The following is a 20,223-nucleotide window of genomic DNA, read 5'->3' as shown; positions in this document are numbered from 1 at the left end:
TGTGCGTGTGTGTGTGCCCGTCTCAACCAACCTCCTCAAACGCCCTCCCACCACACGCTTTCCCATGCCGACACACCTGCCCAGCTGGGTCCCCGCTCATCAAACACCTCTCACCGCGCACGCCACACCGCCCTGTGGCCGTGTACACCTGCACTCTGCGCCCCACACCAGCCCCGCCCCAAACCAACCAACACCCCAAACCAACCCACCACCACCTGCAGGTGACGGGCCTGTCCTCCGACCGCATCATGGCCGTGGAGCTGCTGTGGACGCCGCGCTCCGAGTCCGACTACCTCACCATCCCGCAGATGGAGGCCGACTACCCAGACCTGGTGCCGCTGGGGCCAGCCAGCCCGCACCCACAGGGCGCGGCGGCCTCAGGTTCGGGCAAGTGAGCGGATGGGCGCGAGCGGGCGCATGGGCTTGTTGCGCCCTGCATGCATGGCGGGTTGTTGTTTGGGTTTTGGCACGTGTTTGGGGCGGGGCTGGTGTGGGGCGCAGAGTGCAGGTGTACACGGCCACAGGGCGGTGTGGCGTGCGCGGTGAGAGGTGTTTGATGAGCGGGGACCCAGCTGGGCAGGTGTGTCGGCATGGGAAAGCGTGTGGTGGGAGGGCGTTTGAGGAGGTTGGTTGAGACGGGCACACACACACGCACACACACGTTTACCTTTGCTTTTTGCACAGACTCGCGCGTGATGAATTGAAGTACAACGCGAGGGTTGCGGGGATGGTGGGTTGAGTACAGTGCAGCGTGCAATGACGATGTGAAGCTGATGCTTGAGTGGCAGGTGCCGTATACGCTATACAGTCACGGAAGTGACTGTAAGCACGGCTGTCATTGGCTAGTTTGTTGGGGGGGCCTAAACTGTGTGCACATGTAGGCATAGGCATCAGCAAATCAGTGTTTGACTGGCATTCCTAGCTCACACACCTACCTGCACAATTCGGATTTTCTTCTTTCATCCTCCGAAGAAATCTGCAGCAGTGCGCGTGCCTAAGAAGGGGCATTCCCTTTGACCAGCTTTGACTGTTGATTATGACTGTGTTGCCGTGGTTTCTGCTGTGTGCACATGCGCTGTGTACTATTGCATTGCGGGAGTTGTGGCAGCATGCGAGTGTTATTCTTGACGGGTGACAGTACACCAATGCAGTAGACTGAGTAGAGTGACGTTTTGCGTTGCAATGCCGCGAAAGCACTTCGTAGCGAGAGTGCGCATATGCGCTGATTTGCGGAACAACGCAGGTGGGCAGCCCGTGCAGCCTGTATGTAAAGTCATGCTGTCAAAGGCAAGGGCCTTCCTCTCCTCACTCCCCTGGTGTGTGAAGCATTCAGAGCCTGTGCCGTTGGGCTGTAGTGGCGTGGTGGCGCCTGGCGGGCACACGCAACGGGCGCGGGGGCGACGAAGGGCCCGGGCGGCATGCATGGAAGGCAGGCGGACTGCGTCCAGCACATGGCAAACAGCATAAGAGTGAAACGGCCTGGCACCCAGCCTTGCTGGAGCTTTGATGAATGGATGGGTGCGGCTGTGTGGGGCTGCGGGGCCGTTTGGTCAAACCACACAGTGGCCGGGGCCGGGGCGTTCGGGCGTTACCGGCACTGCGGCCCGTGCCGGCAGTTAATGCTGGTACAGAGACGCGTCGTGCACGTTGAGCTCTGCGCATTGGCACCGCTGGGTTGAGGCTCTCGCAGGCACGCACACGCTGGCACTGGCTGGCACGCACCTCCCCCACCTCCTCGAACCTTGGCAAGCAACAAAGCCGCAGCGCATGCGGCATGCCGGTTCCCGCCTCGTCACACCCCTCGAGCGGGCAAACCCGCAGCCCCCCTGCCTCTGAAAGTCTGCCGACCGCAAGCTCGTCCAGATGACCTTCGAGGCTTCGGCCCTTCGTAGCGTAACAGCATAAGGGGCGGGTTGTCCCTTCAGTTGTAACCTCGCATCCATAACCGTCGTGCCGGCATGCCAGCCCAGCGCTCCTTGGGTTTGCTCCTGAACCTCTCGTACTCCGTTCGTCATGAGACGGCTACGGGCTAGTCCCGTGGGTTAACCCCCAACATGTAGCCCGCAGTGCTGCAGTCACCGGCCCTCAGGCCGCGGCAGCCCACACGCAGGCTGTGTGCCGCTGTTGGACGCCGCCTGGGCCTGGCCGCTTGCGCATAGTCGCGCACCGCCGTACACAGTCGTACGTCAGCGCGCTCACCAACGCGGGTGAGGGGCCAGCGCCTGACGGGTAAACGCTCAAGGCAGCAGGCTATTGTGCCGTGTTACTGCCGTGCCCGCCCCAAGGAGGCCGTGCTTGGAGCCTCTGCATCCCGCTCTTCATGCCTGGGCAGCCAGCACCATCAGCCAGCAAGGGTTTTACGCCGCACCAAGCGTGTCTCCAGCTCTATTCGTAACGGCGCGCTGATACCAATAATGCTGTAGGGAATATTTGCATTACGCAGTTTGTAAGGCTGAACGCGCAAGAATGGAGTGGCGCAACTTCGTCGCGCCGAACCAGCAGTTGCTGATGCGAGCGCACACGAGAAATGTGATAGCCAGGACTGTGCCCGAGATGTCCTTCGTCGACGAGAACGCAGAGCTTGCTCATTCGCTCGACTTGCTGTACTATGGCGTGGGATGGAATTGGCTTCAGAGCGCGAAGGACGCGGAGCACCTAGAGATGGATGCGGTGATGGCTTCAACGACGGTAGGTCAGAGTTTACGCTGGCGGGCAGCCGGGCCTGTTTCGCAACCGGTGCGTCTAGAAGTGGGCCCCAGGGGAGGCACTAGGGCTCGGCCCCCGGTCCAGCACCCCAACCACCTTCGGCGGGAATGGGAAGGGGATGGAGGGAATTTGTTCCCCGAATCCGCGTTATGGATATCAGGCAAGGACGGCGGCTACGGGCTTGGGGATATGGCGTAGCAGGGGCTAGAGCGTTGATCCGCAGGGGCAGGTTCTATCGCCAGTACCCGCCCAAAGCCTGTTTCGGTAGTGTTGTGGCAGAGCCGAACCGCGTGTAGGCAAAGCACGTGTGGGCACGTGGATGTGCCGGATTCGTGCCAGCGGCACTCCCCAACACCCCTCCGTCAAGATTTCCAGAGCCAACCACCCCGACCGCACCATCAGCGCTTGCCCGCCCAACCCGCTCGCTGCCACCCCCCCTTTGCCTCCGTCTGCCCGACCGACCGATCCCCCGCCTCGTCCCCCTCCCTCTTCAGTCCCCCTCCCTCTTCACTACCCCTCCCTCTTCACCCCCCCTCCCTCTTCACTCCCCCTCCCTCTTCGCTCCCCCTCCCTCTTCACTCCCCCTCCCACTTCACTCCCCCTCCCTCTTCACGCCCCCTCCCCACATGCAGGACAACGACCATCAGGGCATAGGTGGGCGCCAGTGTGTGTTAAAGAGCACAAGGAAAACATAGCGCAAAGTCAGTGTATGCGATGCAGCAAAGCCTGTGTGTGTATGTGTGTGTGTGTGTGTGTGTGTGTGTGTGTGTGTGTGTGTGTGTGTGTGTGTGTCTGTGTGTGTGTGGTGCGTGTGTGTGTGCGGGGGGCGGGAAGGGGGGGGCGGCGTGGCTGGTGGCCGCCAGCGGTCCCGCCGGTGTGCACCCAACACATGTTTTTACGGAGACGGAGACCTTCCTCCCCGTCCACCACTTCCTAAGCAAAACATGATTGTAACCCCACGCCCACACATGCCCACACAGAGAACACGCTGGAAGTGGGCACAGACAGCTTCTGGTCTAGCACCGGCGCCCGAACCACTGCGCCCGGAGAGTGTGAGCACCGTAGTTGTGGTTTATTTAATAGTAGCAGGCGGATGGGACGGGACTTTCTGGGTTTATCGCCACCCGTGTGCTTTCGTCGTAGTGCCCCATTGGCCCTGTCATGGCATCCTGTACTTTGATCGACCCCACATGACGGCATGGTTTGGCAATCCCCCCTGGGTCCTGGTTTTCCTGGTTTACGGGAATGACCTCCCCCCCCCCCTCTCCTCATTCGCCCCTTGGCCTTACGCGCCCAAACCTTCACACCATTCACGACCACCACCACCACCACCACCACCGCCACCACCGCCACCGCCACCCTCATCACCACACCGTACCGTACCATACCGCACCGCCGTACAGCGCTGCTGTACCGGCTGCAGGCGCCGCTGGCTGTACGGGTGTCGTACGTTAGCCTGGGCGTGTACCGGGCCATGTACCAGCACGGGTAAGCGGGGGGGGGGGGCGGGCGGGGGGACAGGGGGTTTGAGGGGGTGGTGGGCGGGCGGCTCAAGAGGCAGGAATAAGGAAGTGCAGTGCTAAATGGCTTGTCGGCCGTGCCGACAAGGATGAGGCGGCAAGGGCATGCTGTTCTATGACGTGGTACGGTGGGGCGTGGGGTCCTCCTCCTCATGCCTGCTCATCCCTTTCCATTCGTACCCACAGCGCAAGCCTGAGAACGAAACACCCTCCTCCACCTTCGCCCCCGTCCTCCCTCCCTCGCCTGCCCCCTCAGAGACCCCATGTACCCGCCCCGCTACGTGTCCTTCCTCACCGGCCCCACCCCCACTCAGCTCTACCCCGCCTCCCCAGTCTACCCCGTGCGCCTAACCGACGGCCAGCAGGTGCGCCCGTGTGTGTGGAGGTGCGGCCGTGTGTGTGTGTGTGTGTTAGAAAAAAACAACAAAACGAAACGTGTGTGTGTGTGTGGTGGGGGGCGCGGCTGTGTGTGTGGGGGGGGGGCGCGGAAGGGCGGGTCCAACAGGATGGGTTAGAGGCCGTGTGTGTGTGTGGGGGGGGGTGCGGCAGGGTGGGTGCGGCAGGGTGGGAGAGAGGCCGTGTGGGTGGGTGCGGCAGGGTGGGCGCGGCAGGGGGCGCGGGACAGGGTGGGAGAGCGCTGTTGCGTTTGGTGTTGGTTTTGGGTTTTGGGTGTCGGGCCGTTGGGTTCAGCTGCGAGGCGCTCGAACTTTCTTGTATGTCGCACGCTCCCTCTCACACACATTTCTATACTCAGGGGATGGTCTTGCACGCGGGGGCCTCGAACCCAAACTCACCCGTGTGTTTGGGCGCCAGATCTCCCACGTCCCCCCTGCCGCCCTGACACGCCCTCACACGCCCTCGCTCCCGCAGGTGTTTGCGCTGTCGCCGTGTGCGCCGCTGTGCCGCTACCTCATGGTGCGCATGCACGGCCGCGCGCAGAAGCAATGGGAGGGTGAGTCGTGACAGTCGTGAGTCTTGCGGCGTGTCAGATGGAGCGGCAGCGGCGGGCGGTGGCAGCGGGGGCTGGCGGGGCTGGCGGCGGGGGCGCCTGACATACTGTCTGAGTAGCGGCATGTCGCCGTCGTGTCGGAGAGACACAATAGCAAGGGATTGGGGCCGTGACGTAAGCTGCGTCGACCTGCGGCGCCCTCGAATCGCGCACACAAATATCCGGCAAAAAGCGTTGGGCTTGCGGTCAGTTGCGGAATGCGCCGCACGTACTTGGGCGCTCACGTGTACATGCACGCATGTGTGTCGATCCATGCCCGTCTTCCCAAGTCTTCTCCTTGGACCTAGCCTCGCGGACGGACATGAACTGGCTGAAGTGTCTGCTTGTACTGCACGTGTGATGTACTGCACGTGTGATTGTGCTGCACGTGTGCCGCCAGATGCCAGGTACTACATTGCCGTACGGGCTGTAGCGGCACACGGCCGCCCGGCGCCGCTGTCGGAGTTGCAGAAGGTGCGTCTGTGTTGTGTGTCCATGCCCAAACGCCGCAGATGCTTACACATGCCTGCGCGTGTGTGTGCGTGCATGTTCGTGTTCGTGTGTGGAGGCGGTGGGGAACCTTCGCCACCCCTCCTGCACCACTGTTTGTCCTCAGCAACTTAGCCGCTGCCATCGCACGAGCACACCGCGCAAACCGCCGCCACACGGCCCAAACCGCCACACCTGCTACCCAGCCGCGTTTCGGGTGTGCTGTTGCGGCGGCGGCGGCGGAGAGGAGGTTCTGGTTGCAGCGGAGGAGTAGCAGATGTAGCTGCGAACGGGGCGCGGCGCGGGCGGTGTGCGTGAAAAGCAGCTGCCGCCGCCGGCTGCGCGTGCGTGTCACTTGCTGTCCTTCTCACCCGCCGACACGTCCACGCACACACACACACACACACACACACACACACACACACACACACATGTATCGCATACGCTGTCTTGCGCTTTGTTTTCCTTGTGCTCTTCAAACAAACAACCCGCCGCGCAGGTGTCTCGCCTGACGGCGGGCCTGGGGCTGACGTGGCACAACACACGCGGCCTGTCGCCAGCGTCACTGGCCACACGAGCCGCCGCGGAGCCTTCCGCCGCTGCCACTGCCGCAGCAGCGGTGGCGGTGGCGGCGCCAGAGGCCGCGGCCGCGGACATAGCTATGCCTGACGCCGCCGCCGCCGCCACGGATGCGGCAGTGGCCGAGCGGCATCATCCGGGTGTTCTGCCAGCGGCGGCAGCAGCAGCGGCGGAGCCTGGTGGCGCTGCGGAGGAGGCGGAGGCCGAGGTGGAGGAGGAGGTGGCGGAGGTGGCGGAGGAGGTGAATTCGGATTCAGAGGAAGAGGATGAGGAGGAGGATGAGGATGAGGAGGAAGATGCAGAGGAGGCGGAGCCGCTGGCGCCGGCGGCGGGGGAGGCGGCGGCGGCGGGCGTGCCCCTGCCGCGAGCCGAGGTGTTTGACGTTCGGCGGCTGCAGCAGCAACGCCTGCAAGTGCGCGGCGGCGGCGGTGAGTGCGTTAATGAGTTTGGGTTGGGGCATGTTTGGCGACTGCGCTGTTGGCGCCGCTCGTCTCTACCGCTCTCTTCGGCAGAGTGGCAAGATGCCTAAGGTTTTGAATGGATTGAGGGCCCCCGCTCTCCACCGCGTCAAATGACGCGACTCAATAATCTCTGTCATTATCACAGCTCCGCCTCTGTGCATTGTCGTTTCGCAAAGTTGTCCAGCAACGTTTGACCCTGCAGCATACGGTTTAACTTGGATCGCGCTTGCTCCCTCTGCCTCTCCACCCCCCGTGCCAGGCGCCGTGCCTGCCTGGACCTGCACCTCCTCCTCCCTGCCCTGGCGGCGGCAGCACCGGCGGCGGCAGCGCGCCCCGGGGCGCGGCGCCGGCGGCGGCGCCGGATTCAGTGCTGGCGGGCAAGTCCCCAGCATAGCCGCAGAGGCGGCGGCTGTTATGGAGGTAGTTGCTCCCAGGAGTGGGGCCGCCGCCAGTGGCGGCACCCACAGTAGCAGCGGCGGCGCCAGCAGCGGCGCCGGCGAAGGCTCCGGAGCGGAGGGCGGCGGTGTGGATGACGCGGCTGTTCTGCTTGATCGGCGGCCGGCTGTGACCGGGCCCACGGCCTGCGAGATGCGGTTGCTGGCGGCGCGGCAGCAGCTGAGCAGGTGCGGGCGCATGAGGGCTTCGCGTTCCACGGGCGTGCGGGGTCACAAGTTGGGGATGAATTGAAAGCTCTATAGAGTAAAGTAACAAAAATGGGGGTTGCAGTTTTGCGGCTTGTGGCAGGGTGATTGTGACTAGATACATGCAGAGCCGGAGCCACCACGCCTGCACACCTAGCGACCGCCTACACCACCTCGCATTGCATGCTGCGTTTGCGTTTCCTACAGCAGTCAAAAGTAAAGTAAAGCAAAGTAATGAAAAGTAAAAACATGCTGTTATTCATGACTCTTGTGCGCTACCGTATCCTTGTGGCGATTTTTGCTCATGGCGCCACCACGGCCCCTCCACCGCAGGCTCGTTCGGCATCTGGCTCACGTGCCCTGGGAAGAGTCTTTCCACATCCTCAGCGGCGGCGGCCAGCAGCCGCCCCGCACGCCACCAGTGAAGGCGATTCCGGCGCGGCGCTTCAGCGCTCTCCAGGTGCTGGCGGCAGAGGGGCTGCCGCCCGGCGTGCTGCCCGCCGCCACCGCGCGCGCCGCCAAGGTGGCGGCGCGCGCCGCCGAGCGGGCGCTCCCCCGCCCGCCGGGCAGTCGCAGCGGCGGCGGCGGCGGCGGCGGCGGCGGCGCGCCGCCAGACGGCGACGACGTCGCGGAGCGCATGATGCAGCTGCTGCTGATGCCGGTGCCCGAAGGGCGGGAGAGCGCCACCGCCGCCGCCGCCGCGGCCGGAGGTGGCGGCGGCGGCGCGTCGGAGGCGGCGGCGCTGCAGCGCCGCATCACACGCCTGGCGGCGATCGTGTCGCGCGGCCGTGAGGCGCGTGCTGCGCTGTCGTACCTCATGTTGTCGTACCCGGTGATGGGCACGAGCATGCCCGCGCTGCGCTGCCATGCTACGGTGCACCATGGTTTGCTGGAGGCGGAGGCGAAGCTGGCGGCGGTGCAGCTGGAGGCGGCGGCGGCCAGCAAGGCCAGCGGCGTGGCGGCGGCGGAGCAGCGCGTGGCGGCGGCGGCGGCCAACGTGGCGGCGGCGCGCGCGGCGCTGGCGGCGGCGCGGGCGGAGGTGGAGTCAGATGCGGCGGATACGACGGCCGCGGCGGCGCCTGGGGCGGCTGCGACGCAGGCGGGCGGCGGCGCAACCGCGATGGAGGAGGCCGGGAGCACAGTGGCAGCAGCAGCAGCAGCAGCGGCAGCAGCCTCGGTGGCGGCGGCGGAGCCGCCGCCAGCCGTGCGGCGGCGCCACCTCCGGGCGGCGGTGGCGGCGGCGGCGGGTCTGCTGCCGTACCTCCCCGGCCGTGTGCTGTTCGTACAGCTGCCGGGAGGCGCCGTGGGGCCGTGGGCCCGGCATGGGCTGACGGGGTTGGGGCTACCGCTTCCGGCGGGCGCGGCCGTCGCCGCAGACGGCTGCGTGGCGGCTACTGTCACTGGCGGCGGCGGCGGCGGTGGCGCGGCGCCGATGGAAGTGGATGCAGCGGCGGCCGGTTCTGGATCCAGGGAGGACGGCGGCGGCGACGGCGGCAACGGGTGGCTGGTCTCAATCCATGACTTCGAGCATCTCCTGACTAGTGGTTCCACGTAACCTGGATCCGGATCTTGGACCATCAGGGTGCAGCAGCTCCTTGCCGGCTTCGTACGGTACGACGGACGTCTCCGTTTGTCGAGTGGCGGTCGCCACGGTTGCAGAACAAGTTTCTTAACTGCATCAGAGCTACAGAGAGCGTCTCGTGTGCCTGGGCAGGCAGGTCTGGCTGGCACTCCGTCGGCGGTTTCAGATGTGCAGGAGCAGGAGCTGCGGCAATTGCAGCGGCAATGGCAGGAGCTGTAGAAGCATCGGCAGCAACAGCAGAAGCAGAAGGAGCGGGAGCGGGCCGAGGCTTTCCCAGGCCAAGCCCATGGCAAGCCCAGGCCCCATGGCGAAGCCAGGGCTACATGGCATATCCAGGACAGCCAGCAGTACTGGAACGCTGTGGTTGCAGTCGGCGGTCATGCGTACGGTCGGGGGTGTTCAGGCGCTGCGAGTGAGCACGTATGCAAAGGAACGGTGGGGCCACACAAGGCACGGCATCATAAAGGCATGGCTGTTGGCACGTGCTGTTTTCGACGGCCGGAGCTCTGAAAGCTTGGGCCAAGCACGGACTGCCTGGCGCGCCTCACGTGTGGGTCGTGTGGGCACTGGAACGGTTGAGGGGCAGCTGCTGCACGCAAGTTTTTCGTTAGGTTGATTGGAGTTTGGTTGTGTTGCTGAATTATGTGGAGATTGGTTGTGTTGTTGTCCAGTTCGTATGGGGCTACAACTCAAGCGTCGCCACAGCTGCGAAATAGTGCGATGAAGATTAGGCAGTCCAACGATTTTCGGTGAAGTTGCGTCTAAAGTTGCGTCACGTTGTCGAAATTAAACATTATTGGAGTACTTATACGTTGTGTTAAATTGCAATTACTCAAACGTGAAGATGCGTGTTCCCAATTGATTTCGCTGCTCGTTGCTTGTTCTGAGGAGCGTCCTTGCGCATCACTAGAAACGTCAACATGACTACATGAATTTCGCATAGGTGCGACTTTATCCGCGGGCAGTTCTGCGGAGGGCAGGCTGCGAGGCTTGGACACATAGCGTAGGCCGTTTCCCGTGAGCTTCTGGGTACCGACATGCCCAAAGACTGCATTACGGCCCGCCGTCAGGGTTAAGGAGGGCTATCGGGCAACACAAAGTTCCGACCCTGGAGCGGAGCAATTGTCTCTCGTCGAGCCTCTCCGCGGCGCCGGGCCCGGGACACCTTGTGGAAATCACATCAGCGCATACTTGTCGCGGGGCCAGTCCTGGGCACGACTCGGGCCTGCGCCTTCGCTGCAGGCGCTGGGCATGCTAGCCTCCCCAAGCCTGGTGCACAGCGGCCGAGCTCGTGCAGCCTAGCTGCAACGCCCAGTTGCATGGACCACGACGCTTTCACCGAGCAACCTTACCAACGCGGCGGGGCAGCGAGATTGTGAACAGCCACGTACCGGCACGCCCTGCGTGCGCCGTGTCTAAGACTGGGCGCCCAGGACCCCGACCATCGACCATCTCGACATCCCGGCACCTCAGCCTAATGGCCGAAGCCGGAGGCGGCTCCAAAAAGGGCACCGGCCGTCTTCACTCGGCTGAGCCGGGCTCCCCCTCCGCCGGCGACGGCGGAGCCGGCCCTAGCGGCAGCACCTCGCCCTCGCCGCCTCGAACCGGCGGCGGCAGCGGCAGCAGTCGGGCGCCGCCGCCGGGCACCACTCGCAAGTGCCCCGAGTGCCTCCGAAACTACAAGGGCAAATGGTACCGACACAAACACATAGACGGCGAGTACACCTGTGATGGCTGCTATCGCTTCTACCTGAAGAACGATCACTACAAGCCGGCCTCGTCGCCAGGCACAGCCGGCGGCACTGGCGGCACTGGCGGCGGCGACGCCGTCGCCGGCGGCGGCGGCGACGAGGAGGAGGAAAGCGTCGCTGCGGGCGGCGGCGGCGGAGGCGGCGGCGGCACCGCCGCCGCGGCCAGCGGCGGTGGCAAGCGCGGCGTGAAGCGTAAGGCCGACACGTCGCCGCCGCCGGACCAAGGCAGCGGCGGAAGTGGTGCTGATGGCGGCGGTGGCGGCGGCGGCGGCGGCACTCGAGGTGGCGCCAGCTGCAAAAAACGTGGGCGCCTAAACGAAGACGCAGACGACCCTGCTGGCGGTGGCGCCGGTGGCGGCGAGGGCGCTGTGGCAGAGTCGCAGCACGGCCCGGGCGACGTCAAGACCTTTGCTCGCCGCCGCTCGTCACAAGACGGGGCGGCGGCGGCCGGCGCCGCCGCCAGCGGGCGAGGCCGCGCCAGTCGCGGCCGCGGCCGCACCTCGGCATCTGGGTCGGAGGACATCGGCGGCGGCGGCGGCGGCGCTGCGCAGGCGGGGCGAGTTGCCGCAGGCTCGGCAACAGCAACAGCAGCGGCGGCGGCAGCGGCAGCGGGGCTCTCCACCATCACTGAGGAAGAGGGCACCGCCGACGCGGCGGCGCCGGCGAACTCGGCGGCGGCACCAGTGGGTCCGGAGCCGGACGGAGAGGAATCCCGAGCAGACGCGGGCGCAGATGCGGGGGCGGCGGCGGCGGGTGCGGATCTGGACGCCGACGCCGAGGGCGCCCGCCGGCGCCCCGCACACCGAGGCCTCGGCCATCATGGCCCCGCCCACCCACACGCTCAGGCCCCGCCGCCGCCGCCGCCGCAGCCGCCGCCGCAGCCGCCTCTCGGCCAAGGCCACCAAGGCCACCAAGGCCACCAAGGCCACCAAGGCCACCACGGGCACCCACACCACGCGCTGGGCGGCGCCGCGGCGGCGGCCATGGCCCGCCGCTCCGCCCTGCTGGCGCGCGCGGAGGAGCACGGCGGCGTGCGTTGCGCCGAGTGCGGCTGCACCGAGTCCCGCCGCTGGGTCAAGCAACGAGCCGCCGGCGGCGGTGGCGGCGGCGGAACTGCCGCTGCGCGGCAGGAGGGTGAGGACGGGTGTGCGCCGTTGGTGTGTGAGAGGTGTGAGGACTACCACAGGCGGCATGGGTCGTATCCGGCGGCAGCGGCGGCGGCAGCGGCGGAGCCAGGGGCGGCAGCAGCGGCAGCGGCCGATGGAGGCGCAGGTGATGGGGGGCTGCAGGCGGCGGCAGTGAAGGGCGAGGCGCCGCCGGATGAGGCCGAAGCCGGGGCTGGCGGCGGCGGCGGCGGCGGCAGCAGCGCCGGTCCTTGGCCTGGCACGGCAGCTGCGGCAGGGGCGGCGGCGGCGGCGGCGGCGGCGGCGGCCGCTGGGTCGGATGACGAGGCGCAATTCCAGACCGCGTCGGAGCGCGAGTCCCAGGAGTTCTCGCCCCTCAAACAGAAGCAACCGCAACATCCGCAACCGCAACAGCCACAGCCGCAATCGCCGCCGGCGGCGCTGCCGCCTCCCTCGTCACGGTCCACCCCGAGCCGCCGGTCGGCGGCGGCGGGCGTGGCGGCGATGCTTCGCGCCGCCGCCGCCGCCGACAACAACGACTCGGATCACGACGAGGAGGAAAACGGCGATGCAGCGGACGGCGACGACGGCGACGATGATGAGGAGTTTGCGCCGCCAGGCGCCAGCCGTGGCGGCGGCGGCGGCGGCGGCGGTGGCGGCGGCGGCGGCGCGGGGGGGCAGCGTAAGCAGGCAGCGGGCCAGTCCGCCGCCAAGCCGGCGGCGCGGCAGCCGCGAGTGACGCCTACCGGCCGTGGCCGCGGCACGACGGCGGCGGCGGCGGCGGCTGCCGCCGCCGCCGGCTCTACCGGCGACGGCGCTGCGGCGATGGAGGCCGACGGCGGCGGCGCCGCAACCCCCGGCGGCGGCGGCGCCGCCGCAGCCCCCGGCGGCTCGATGGCGGGCCGCCGCTGCGCGGCGTGCGGCAGTACTAGCACACAGTCGGGCTGGCGGCGGCACCAGGGCGGACTACCTGGAGTGGTGGTGTGCAAGCGCTGCTACGACTGGCACTACAGGCACGGCACCTACGAGCGAGGCAGCGGCAGCGTGGCGGCGTCGCCGCGTGGAGGTGGCGGCAGCGGCGGCGGTTTCGGCGGCGGCGGCTCGCCAAGCAAGTCGGGGGCGGCGGCGGCGGCGGCAGCGGCAGCAGCAGCGGCGGGAGGAGGAGGTGGTGGTGGTGGTGGAAGTAGTGGCGGGCAGCCGCGGCGGGCGTCGGCGAGGCAGGCGGCTGCTGGCGCCGCCGCTGCCGTGGCTGCGGTGGCGGCTGTGGAGGCGGATATGGCGGCGGAGTCGCCAACCGCCTCCATCAGACGCCAGAGAACACCGCTGTCGCCGCCGCCGGCCCTGTCGCCGCCGCCGCCCGCGCCGCAGGAGCAGGAGCAGCAGCAGTTTTTCTCGCCGCCGCCACCGCCGCAACAGTTGTTCTCGCCGCCGCCCCAGCATGCGCAGATGCTGAAGCAGCAGCAGCAGTCGCAGTACATGGCTGCAGGCAGCGGCGGCTTTGCGGCGCCACCGCTGCACACGCCAGCAGCAGCGGCGGCGGCGGCGGCGGTGGCCGGAACGGCGGTGGCGGGAACGGCGGCCTGTGGCGCGGCGCCTGTGCCTCCCCCGCACCTGAGCCCAGCGGCATTCATGGCAGCTGCCCAACACCAACAGCACCACCAACACCCATACCAACACCCGCACCCACAACAGCAATACCCGTACCAACAGCAACAGCAAGCGCCCTTGCAAACACCTTCAGCCGTCACGTCGCCGCACCTGCAGCCACAACCACCACCTCCACTGCCACCGCCATCTCCATTGCCACTGCCAACGGCGCCCTTCGCGGCCGCCTATGCGCCGCCGCCGCCGCCGCCACCCTCCTCCGCCGCCGCCGCCACTCCTCTCCCACACCCGCATCAGCGGCTGGCTGCGGAGCCGGACCTGGACGTGTCGGAGCTGCGGGGCCAGGTGGCGGCGTTCGCGGCGGCCCTGTCGCGGTGCTGCCAGGTAGGGTGTGGGGGCGGGGGGGAGGCGAGGTGGGGGAGCCAGGTAGCGGCGAGGGGTAAACTCTGAACCAAGCCCGTAAGGAAACCGTCAGGGGCGAGGGGGGATGCCAAGATGGTACAGAAGTGTGCAGCGAAGTAGGCAGCAGGCGTAGGGGCGGTGCGCGTACCGATGGGCGGGAGCCGGGCAGGGGCGCCAGGCAAGAGGGGCGTGCGAGGGGCGCTGCCGGGCCCGTGTAGCACACGATAGGCGGGGCTGCTGCGCGCTCTGCCGCGCTCTGTGTGGGCTCCGGAACTTGCATTGCGGGGGCGGTGCCCATATGCGCCCACAGGTGCCCAGGACGCAGCTGCTGACCCGTCCCTCTCCTGCCTCCTGCGCCTGCGCACACCCCTCTCCGAACTACCGCACATCAACACCCCTCTTGCCCTTCTTTCATCCCCCGTTCCACAGGCCCTGGTGGAGTTGGACGGCTCGCATGGTGGATCGCTGCTGCTGCTCGGCCCCACTCCCACTCCCACACCTGCACCCACACCCGCGCCCACACCCACACCTGCACCCGCACCCACACCCGCACCAGCGCCGCCGTCACACACGCCCTCAGCCCTGGCTTTAAATCCGCCGCCGCCGCCGCCTTCTGAGTCTTCCCAGTCTCCGCCGCAGTCGGCTCGGCGGCGGGTGTACGCGGCGGTGTGTGGCGGCGAGCCGCGGCTGCGGTGCCGCTTCCTGGGGGATGCCCTCATGCGCTGGTTCCAGGTGGGTTAGCGTGCGTGGGTTGGTGGTGGGTTGGCGGGGGTTGGGTAATTTGGGTTGGCGGCAAGGGTGGCGGGGGGGTGGCGGAGGCCGGCCTCCCTTCACTGACCTCCTCTCACCTCACCTCGTTCCCGCGCTCTGGCCCTCTCTCCCCTCCCCTGCCTGCCACCACTCCTCTCCCCTTCCCTTAATCAATCATGATTGTAACCCCTCCCCTCCCCGCCACCTCCACGGCCCCCTCCACACACACAGGCCCGCGCCTGGCCCTGCCCTCTGGCGCTGCTGATGGGGCCCTCGGCGGAGCTGGGCCTGGGCCGGGAGGCGCCGCTGCCGCCCGCCAGCCCGGGACAGCAGGTGCGGGGTGCGGGTGCGTGGGTGCGGATGCGGGTGTGTTTGTGCGGGTGCAGGTGGGGGTTGAAAGGGTTTCGTGCGTAGCGTGCAACAGGGATTCAGGGGTTCAAGGCGAACAAGCGGGAAAGGCACGCCGTGCACACACGTGCTCTCCTTCTGTCCTGTGGCCCCATCACTGCGCCTCCCCCCCTCGCCCGGACGGACGGCTGCTCATTTGGTAACGACTTCGTTTGCAGTCTTCGACTTCCGTGCACCCTGTGCCACTATCTTTGCACCCCCCCCCCGCCCTCGCCCCCTCGCCCCCTCAGGCCCTATGGAGCGCCTCCCGCCGCACCGCCGCCGCCAACTGGGCGGCAGTGGCGGCCGCCTGCAGCACCCCCTGCTACTCCGCCGCCACCGCCGCCGGCGCCGTACCCTCCCTGGTGGGCGCCGCCGCCCCGCACGCCCACCTTTGCGCCGCCTCCTTCCGCCGCGTCGTGGAGCAACTGGCGGCGCCGCTGGCGGCGAGCCTGCTGGCGGCGCCGCCGCCTGCAGTGCAGCCTTCGGCGGCGGCGGCGGCGGCGGCAACTGCGCTGCCGTACGTCCGGGACGCGGTGGCGGCGGCGCTGACGCTGGCGTTACAGGTTTGCGCCGCCAGCAGCCGCCTGCAGCTGCGGCTGGCGGCGCCGGGGGATACCGTCGCGGCGGCGGCGGCGGCGGCGGCGACGGCGGCTGTAGAGTGGGTCAGCCTGCCTGTGGAGGCGCCGGCGGAGGCGGCGCAGCAGCTGGCGGCAGGGTTGCGCGCCGCCGCCGCCGCTGCCGCCGCCACGGATGGCGGCGGCGGCGGTGCTGACGGCGATGCTGGCTCGGCGTTTGACGGCCTGCCAGCTCTTGTGCCGGCTGCAGCTCCGGAGTCTGCCGCGCAGCCGCCTCCGCCGTCACCGTCGGCGTCCGCACTCGCCTCCGGCGGCGCCGCCAGTGATGGCGTCAGCACGGCCGTGTGGGTGACGGCGCCGGGTCTGACGCTGCGGGAGGTACGCCCGCAATACCCGTTGCAGTCGCCTGCGTCGGTGGCGGCGGCGGCAGTGACGGCGGCGACGGTAACGGCGGCGGAGGCGGGCGCGGTGGCGGCGGCGATGGAGGCGGCGGAGGCGGTGCGGGCGGCGGTGCGGGCGGCGCTTGCGAAAGGCGACCAGGTGAGATGTGGGAGGGTGAGGTCGGAACCGAGGCGCCGAGACGGAGATGAGGATGGATGTGCTATAACAACACCAGAACGCCGCTGCAAGGCCATTGTGTGTTGGTGTGCGCAACGCGAGAGGCATGGGAGCGGCGGTGTGAATGGCTGCGTGCCCCGTGTCGGTCCCCAGCCGCCCAGGACTTCGCCCAACCGCAGCATCCTCAGAACCGCCCCTGCGCCGCCAGCTACCCCCCTCTCACTGCGACTCACACGGCTGCTCCAATTGTTCTTTGCCGTCACGCACCTCACCTCCCCACTCCTTCCTCACCTGCCTTTCTCACCTTCCCTTACACACCTTTCCCACAAACACACCTTCCCCCACACACCTTTCCCACAAACACACACTTCCCACACACACACACACAGGACGAGCTGCACTGCTCCGCAGAGGCGGCGGCGGCCGTGGTGCTCCACCTGGTACAAGCCCTCACCGCCGCCGCCGCCGCCTCAACCGCCAACGGCATTGGCGGCGGCGGCGCTGGCGGCGGCGGCGGCGGCGGCTTTGCCGAGCCGGGCCAAGTGGTGATGGTCGTGTCGCAGCCCGCCGCCAAGAGCGGCGGCGGCGGTGGCGGTGGCGGCGGCGGCGGGATTCGCCAACTGCCGGCGGTACTGGCGGCGCTGGCGCGGCCGGTGCCGCCGCCGCCGTCGCCGCCCGTGGTGGTTGAGGTGCCGCTGGTGCCGGTGTCGGTTGTGGCGCTGCGCCAGCTAGGCAGCTAGGCAGCTAGCTCACGCTAGACAGGCTGGGCGGCTTGGTGGGCCGGTGCGGGTGGGGGTGCGGGTGCGGAGGTAAGGGCTTGTGCGGGCTTCGGTCCGTTGCGGTGGGGCCGGCAGGCAGGCAGACCGGCGGGTGGTCGCCAGGCAGGGTTGGTTGTGCCCCAGTGCCCCTCGCCTGCCCACAAGGCGTGCGTGCTTGTTGTGCAGGCGCGTGGTACGTACGGTTGCGCGTGCCGCCGTACGGCATGTGTCGTGTTCCCGGCTGCGGTGGAGGCAGCGCTGGAGTGCGGCTGTCGGTTTGGGTTGGTTCACTGCCGTGCAGTCTGACAAACACACACGCACACGCACACAGGAGGAGGGAGGGTCGACACTCTTTTAGTCCATAGGCAGGTCCGCAGGTGTGTGCCGTGCATGTGGCGGCACGGCGTCTGTGTCGGGTAATAGGGCAGGGAACGCAATGACCGTGTAAGCGATGTTGTGTGTGTGTGCGTGTGCGCAAATGTTTGGGCCTTTGCTTTTGGCGCCAGAACTTCGTTGTTTGTAGCGCTTTAAAAGCCGCTTATTTTTTTGTTCGGGTGAAGAGCGGTGTGGTATTGGTGTGGGCTTGCAAATGCGTGTGCTGTCTGTCTCGCGGACCGTCTCAGTTGCGGGGCTGTGTGGGTACGCGCTTCCACGATCCGGACGCTCCTTGCAATGGAATTGACAGTAAAACAGCTCAGAGCAGGTGCTTGGACAGGTGCTAGGCTGCTAGATGCCTCATTATCAGGCAATTTGTTGAGGTCTTAAATATGCGATAGGACAGGGTAAGCAAGGGGCAGGGTCCCGTAGTGTGCAGCACTGCAACGTATGCCCAGAGGTAGTGTGTAGCAAGCTGGCAGATGTGGAGCTGGAGGCAGCCTGGCAGGACCGCAGCAGGGCTGGTGCGGAAGCTGGTGTGGCCTGCAGAGTTTAGGCGGACCACGGCTGGCGGTCTGGTGGTCTGGTGGGCTGGCTGCCCGTTGGTCCAATAGGTTAGTCGAATGACGGCGGAAGTCACCCGCAGGACCGCGTCACCCGCTGAATTCACCACTGCGTTAACAGGCACTGCCCGGAGTCCAGCGGAGTCTGCCCCCAGGTCTGGCCCGCGACATCGCGCTGCACTATTAGCGAAGTGCTTTCGAAACGCGAACGCGAATGTGCGCGACACCAAGCACTGCACTGGCGGCACGCCGGCACCGCATTGAATTCGTGTGGCATCGCACTCCCAATCGCCACCGCGGCAAGCTCGCAGCAAGCCGATTAGCCGAACCAATTGGCCCCAACTGGTCCCGACGACCCCCATCCCATAGGGACCCTTCTGGTGACGCTACGTGCTGCGGCGGCTTGCTGCGCAGCCCACAGGCCACAGCGCAGCCCCTCCTAACCTCCTTCAGTCTGGGGCCTGCTGGCAACCAGCCCTGCTATATCCTTCACACACCGCCGCGCCGAGGACCTCCCAGACCCGGAGACCCGGCGTTCGACCAGCCGCGCACTCCTGCCCTGCCGTTGCAAATTGTTTGCCATCTGCTGGGGTTTGGGAATCGGCTGCACCCTACGGGACTTCACCAACCTGCCTTACAACTGTCCCATCGCAGACCCGGAGACCCGGACCGAGGCGAGGCAGCCGTCCCAGCGCTGGATGCTCTTCCAGAGATGATGGAGAGACGTGCTCGACACCCCATCAACACCGCCAATCCGACAGCAACACAAATACAACACCGTCAGCAGCCGTGTCCACTTGCAAATCTGGCATCTATCCCGCCAGCCAACAACAACATCAAAGGGCTGATTGCACATTTGCACCGGCCTCTGCCGCTGCGGCCGTCGTTTGTTACTGGTAGCCCGCGTCGGGAGCCCTGCTCCGCCGCACCCTGCTCCGCCCGACCCTCCGGCTTTGGCTTGCTCGTTGCGTCCACCGCCCGCTCTCCCGCTCTCCCAACCCCGCCTAGCCCCGCGAGGTCGCATCCCGCCTCCCACCAACAGCCAGCCACGCCTGGAAACAACACCGACACACAGCAGCAGCCCACATCAAGCTGCCATGCATGTGCGTGTAACGGCTGCGCCGCACCCGGCCGCAAATGCTGCCAGGCGCCTTTCATTCAGTTTGCACTTCTCCTATCGTACTGTTTACCCTTTCTCCTTTCCTCCTCCCCTCTGCTCCAACCACTGCCTCCCCCCCCGCCCGCCGCGCCGCCATCCTCCTCCAAGCCCGCCGCCACACCTCACATACACACACATATGCATACACACACGCACACCCTCTCCCCCCGTTTCCCTCACTTCTCCCCCCCCCTCGTTCTCCCCTCTACGCCACGGCGTACACCACCAGGCGCTTGTCGTCGCCCACGGAGGCCAGGTGGGAGCCGGTGCTGCTGAAGGCCACACCCCACACCTGGAGGGGGTGAGGAGGGAGGAGGGAGGGAGGGGTGGGAGCAGGCAGGGGTGGGAGGAGGGAGGAGGGAGGAGGTAGGAGGCAGGGGCAGGGAGGAGGAGGCAGGAGGAGGTAGGAGGCAGGGGCAGGAAGGAGCAAGGACAGGGAGCAGCGGGCGAAGCAGGGGGAGGGGTAGGAGAGCGGATCGGGAGCAAGGCCCTGATCTGCAGTGACAGTGATTGACACACACACTCACAATTGCGCACTTTGCGCTGTTTGACCCCTGTGTCACGTCTGACCACAACGCAAACCACAACAAGCGCTCAAGTCTTACAGTCTCTAAATCCCCACCGCCGCAAAAGTCCTCAAGTCCTCATAGCCCCTAGATCTCCGCCACCGTGCCAGCGAGCCCGACGTCCCTCCCAGCCCTCCACATCCATCGCTGCCCGCGGCCGCACGGCCCCCACCGCCGCGAAGCCGCGCTGCCCCACGGCCCGCGCCGCCAACACGGCCCCCACCGCCGCACCTGGTCTGTGTGGTCGGCCGCCATGGTCTGGGTGCAGGTGCGCGTGGCCATGTCCCACACCTTGACGCGCGCGTCGCTGCCGCCGCTGGCGAAGGCGGCGCCGCCGGGGTGCGCAGCCACACTGAGCACCCAGGACTCGTGGCCTGCGTGCGTGTGTGCGGGGAGCAAAGAGTGCAGCCGCGGGTTCAGCGGAATGCGGAAGAGCTGAATTTGCGTAAGAGCGGAATGCGGAAAAGCGGAGTTTGCGTACGAGCGGAATGCGGAGGAGCGGACCGTGAGTGGTTAGTGGGGAGGTCGGTGAGTGATACGGATGGTGCACTGGGTGGGATTCGCGGCCTGAGCACGTGCGTGCGTGCATGCGTGGAGGCGTATGTACAATCCGCCCCTCCCCTCCCCTCCCCTCAGCCCTCCCCCTCCCCTCCCCTCCCCTCCCCTCCCCCTCCCCCTCCC

At 67.2% G+C, this 20,223-nt stretch overlaps 4 protein-coding genes across 4 annotated transcripts in view; 3 read left to right on the top strand and 1 right to left on the bottom strand.

Moving 5' to 3' along the window:
* The window catches only part of CHLRE_11g468400v5 (uncharacterized protein), a 5,465-nt gene extending 4,179 nt beyond the window's left edge, over nt 1-1,286 (top strand). The window contains exon 11 of the mRNA XM_043067578.1: nt 222-1,286. Within this exon, the coding sequence (XP_042919583.1) occupies nt 222-395 (174 nt within the window). The 3' untranslated portion in view covers nt 396-1,286. The remainder of the gene's footprint in view (nt 1-221) is intronic.
* Nucleotides 1,287-2,411: 1,125 nt separating this feature from the next.
* Nucleotides 2,412-10,357, top strand: CHLRE_11g468383v5 (uncharacterized protein). Its single transcript, XM_043067577.1, has 10 exons — nt 2,412-2,688; nt 3,339-3,360; nt 3,687-3,758; nt 4,110-4,194; nt 4,483-4,591; nt 5,097-5,178; nt 5,615-5,688; nt 6,203-6,710; nt 7,003-7,366; nt 7,718-10,357. The coding sequence occupies exons 1-10, from the start codon at nt 2,467-2,469 to the stop codon at nt 8,937-8,939; spliced, it is 2,760 nt and encodes a 919-aa protein (XP_042919582.1). The 5' UTR covers nt 2,412-2,466; the 3' UTR covers nt 8,940-10,357.
* Nucleotides 10,358-10,411: 54 nt separating this feature from the next.
* CHLRE_11g468380v5 (uncharacterized protein) lies at nt 10,412-17,937 on the top strand. Its single transcript, XM_043067576.1, has 5 exons — nt 10,412-13,830; nt 14,278-14,580; nt 14,830-14,931; nt 15,237-16,103; nt 16,511-17,937. Exons 1-5 carry the CDS (start codon nt 10,444-10,446, stop codon nt 16,859-16,861), a joined length of 5,010 nt encoding a protein of 1,669 aa, XP_042919581.1. The 5' UTR covers nt 10,412-10,443; the 3' UTR covers nt 16,862-17,937.
* A 448-nt stretch (nt 17,938-18,385) lies between these two features.
* The window catches only part of CHLRE_11g468377v5 (uncharacterized protein), a 4,366-nt gene continuing 2,528 nt past the window's right edge, over nt 18,386-20,223 (bottom strand). Inside the window, exons 5-6 of the mRNA XM_043067575.1 lie at nt 19,774-19,916; nt 18,386-19,268 (exon numbers count right to left, since the gene is read on the bottom strand). Coding sequence (XP_042919580.1) covers nt 19,182-19,268; nt 19,774-19,916 — 230 coding nt within the window. The 3' untranslated portion in view covers nt 18,386-19,181. The remainder of the gene's footprint in view (nt 19,269-19,773; nt 19,917-20,223) is intronic.

This window comes from Chlamydomonas reinhardtii, chromosome 11 (genome assembly GCF_000002595.2).
Source record: "Chlamydomonas reinhardtii strain CC-503 cw92 mt+ chromosome 11, whole genome shotgun sequence".
NCBI classification, from domain to species: Eukaryota; Viridiplantae; Chlorophyta; class Chlorophyceae; order Chlamydomonadales; family Chlamydomonadaceae; genus Chlamydomonas; species Chlamydomonas reinhardtii.
This window is presented reverse-complemented; position numbering and strand designations above follow the sequence as displayed.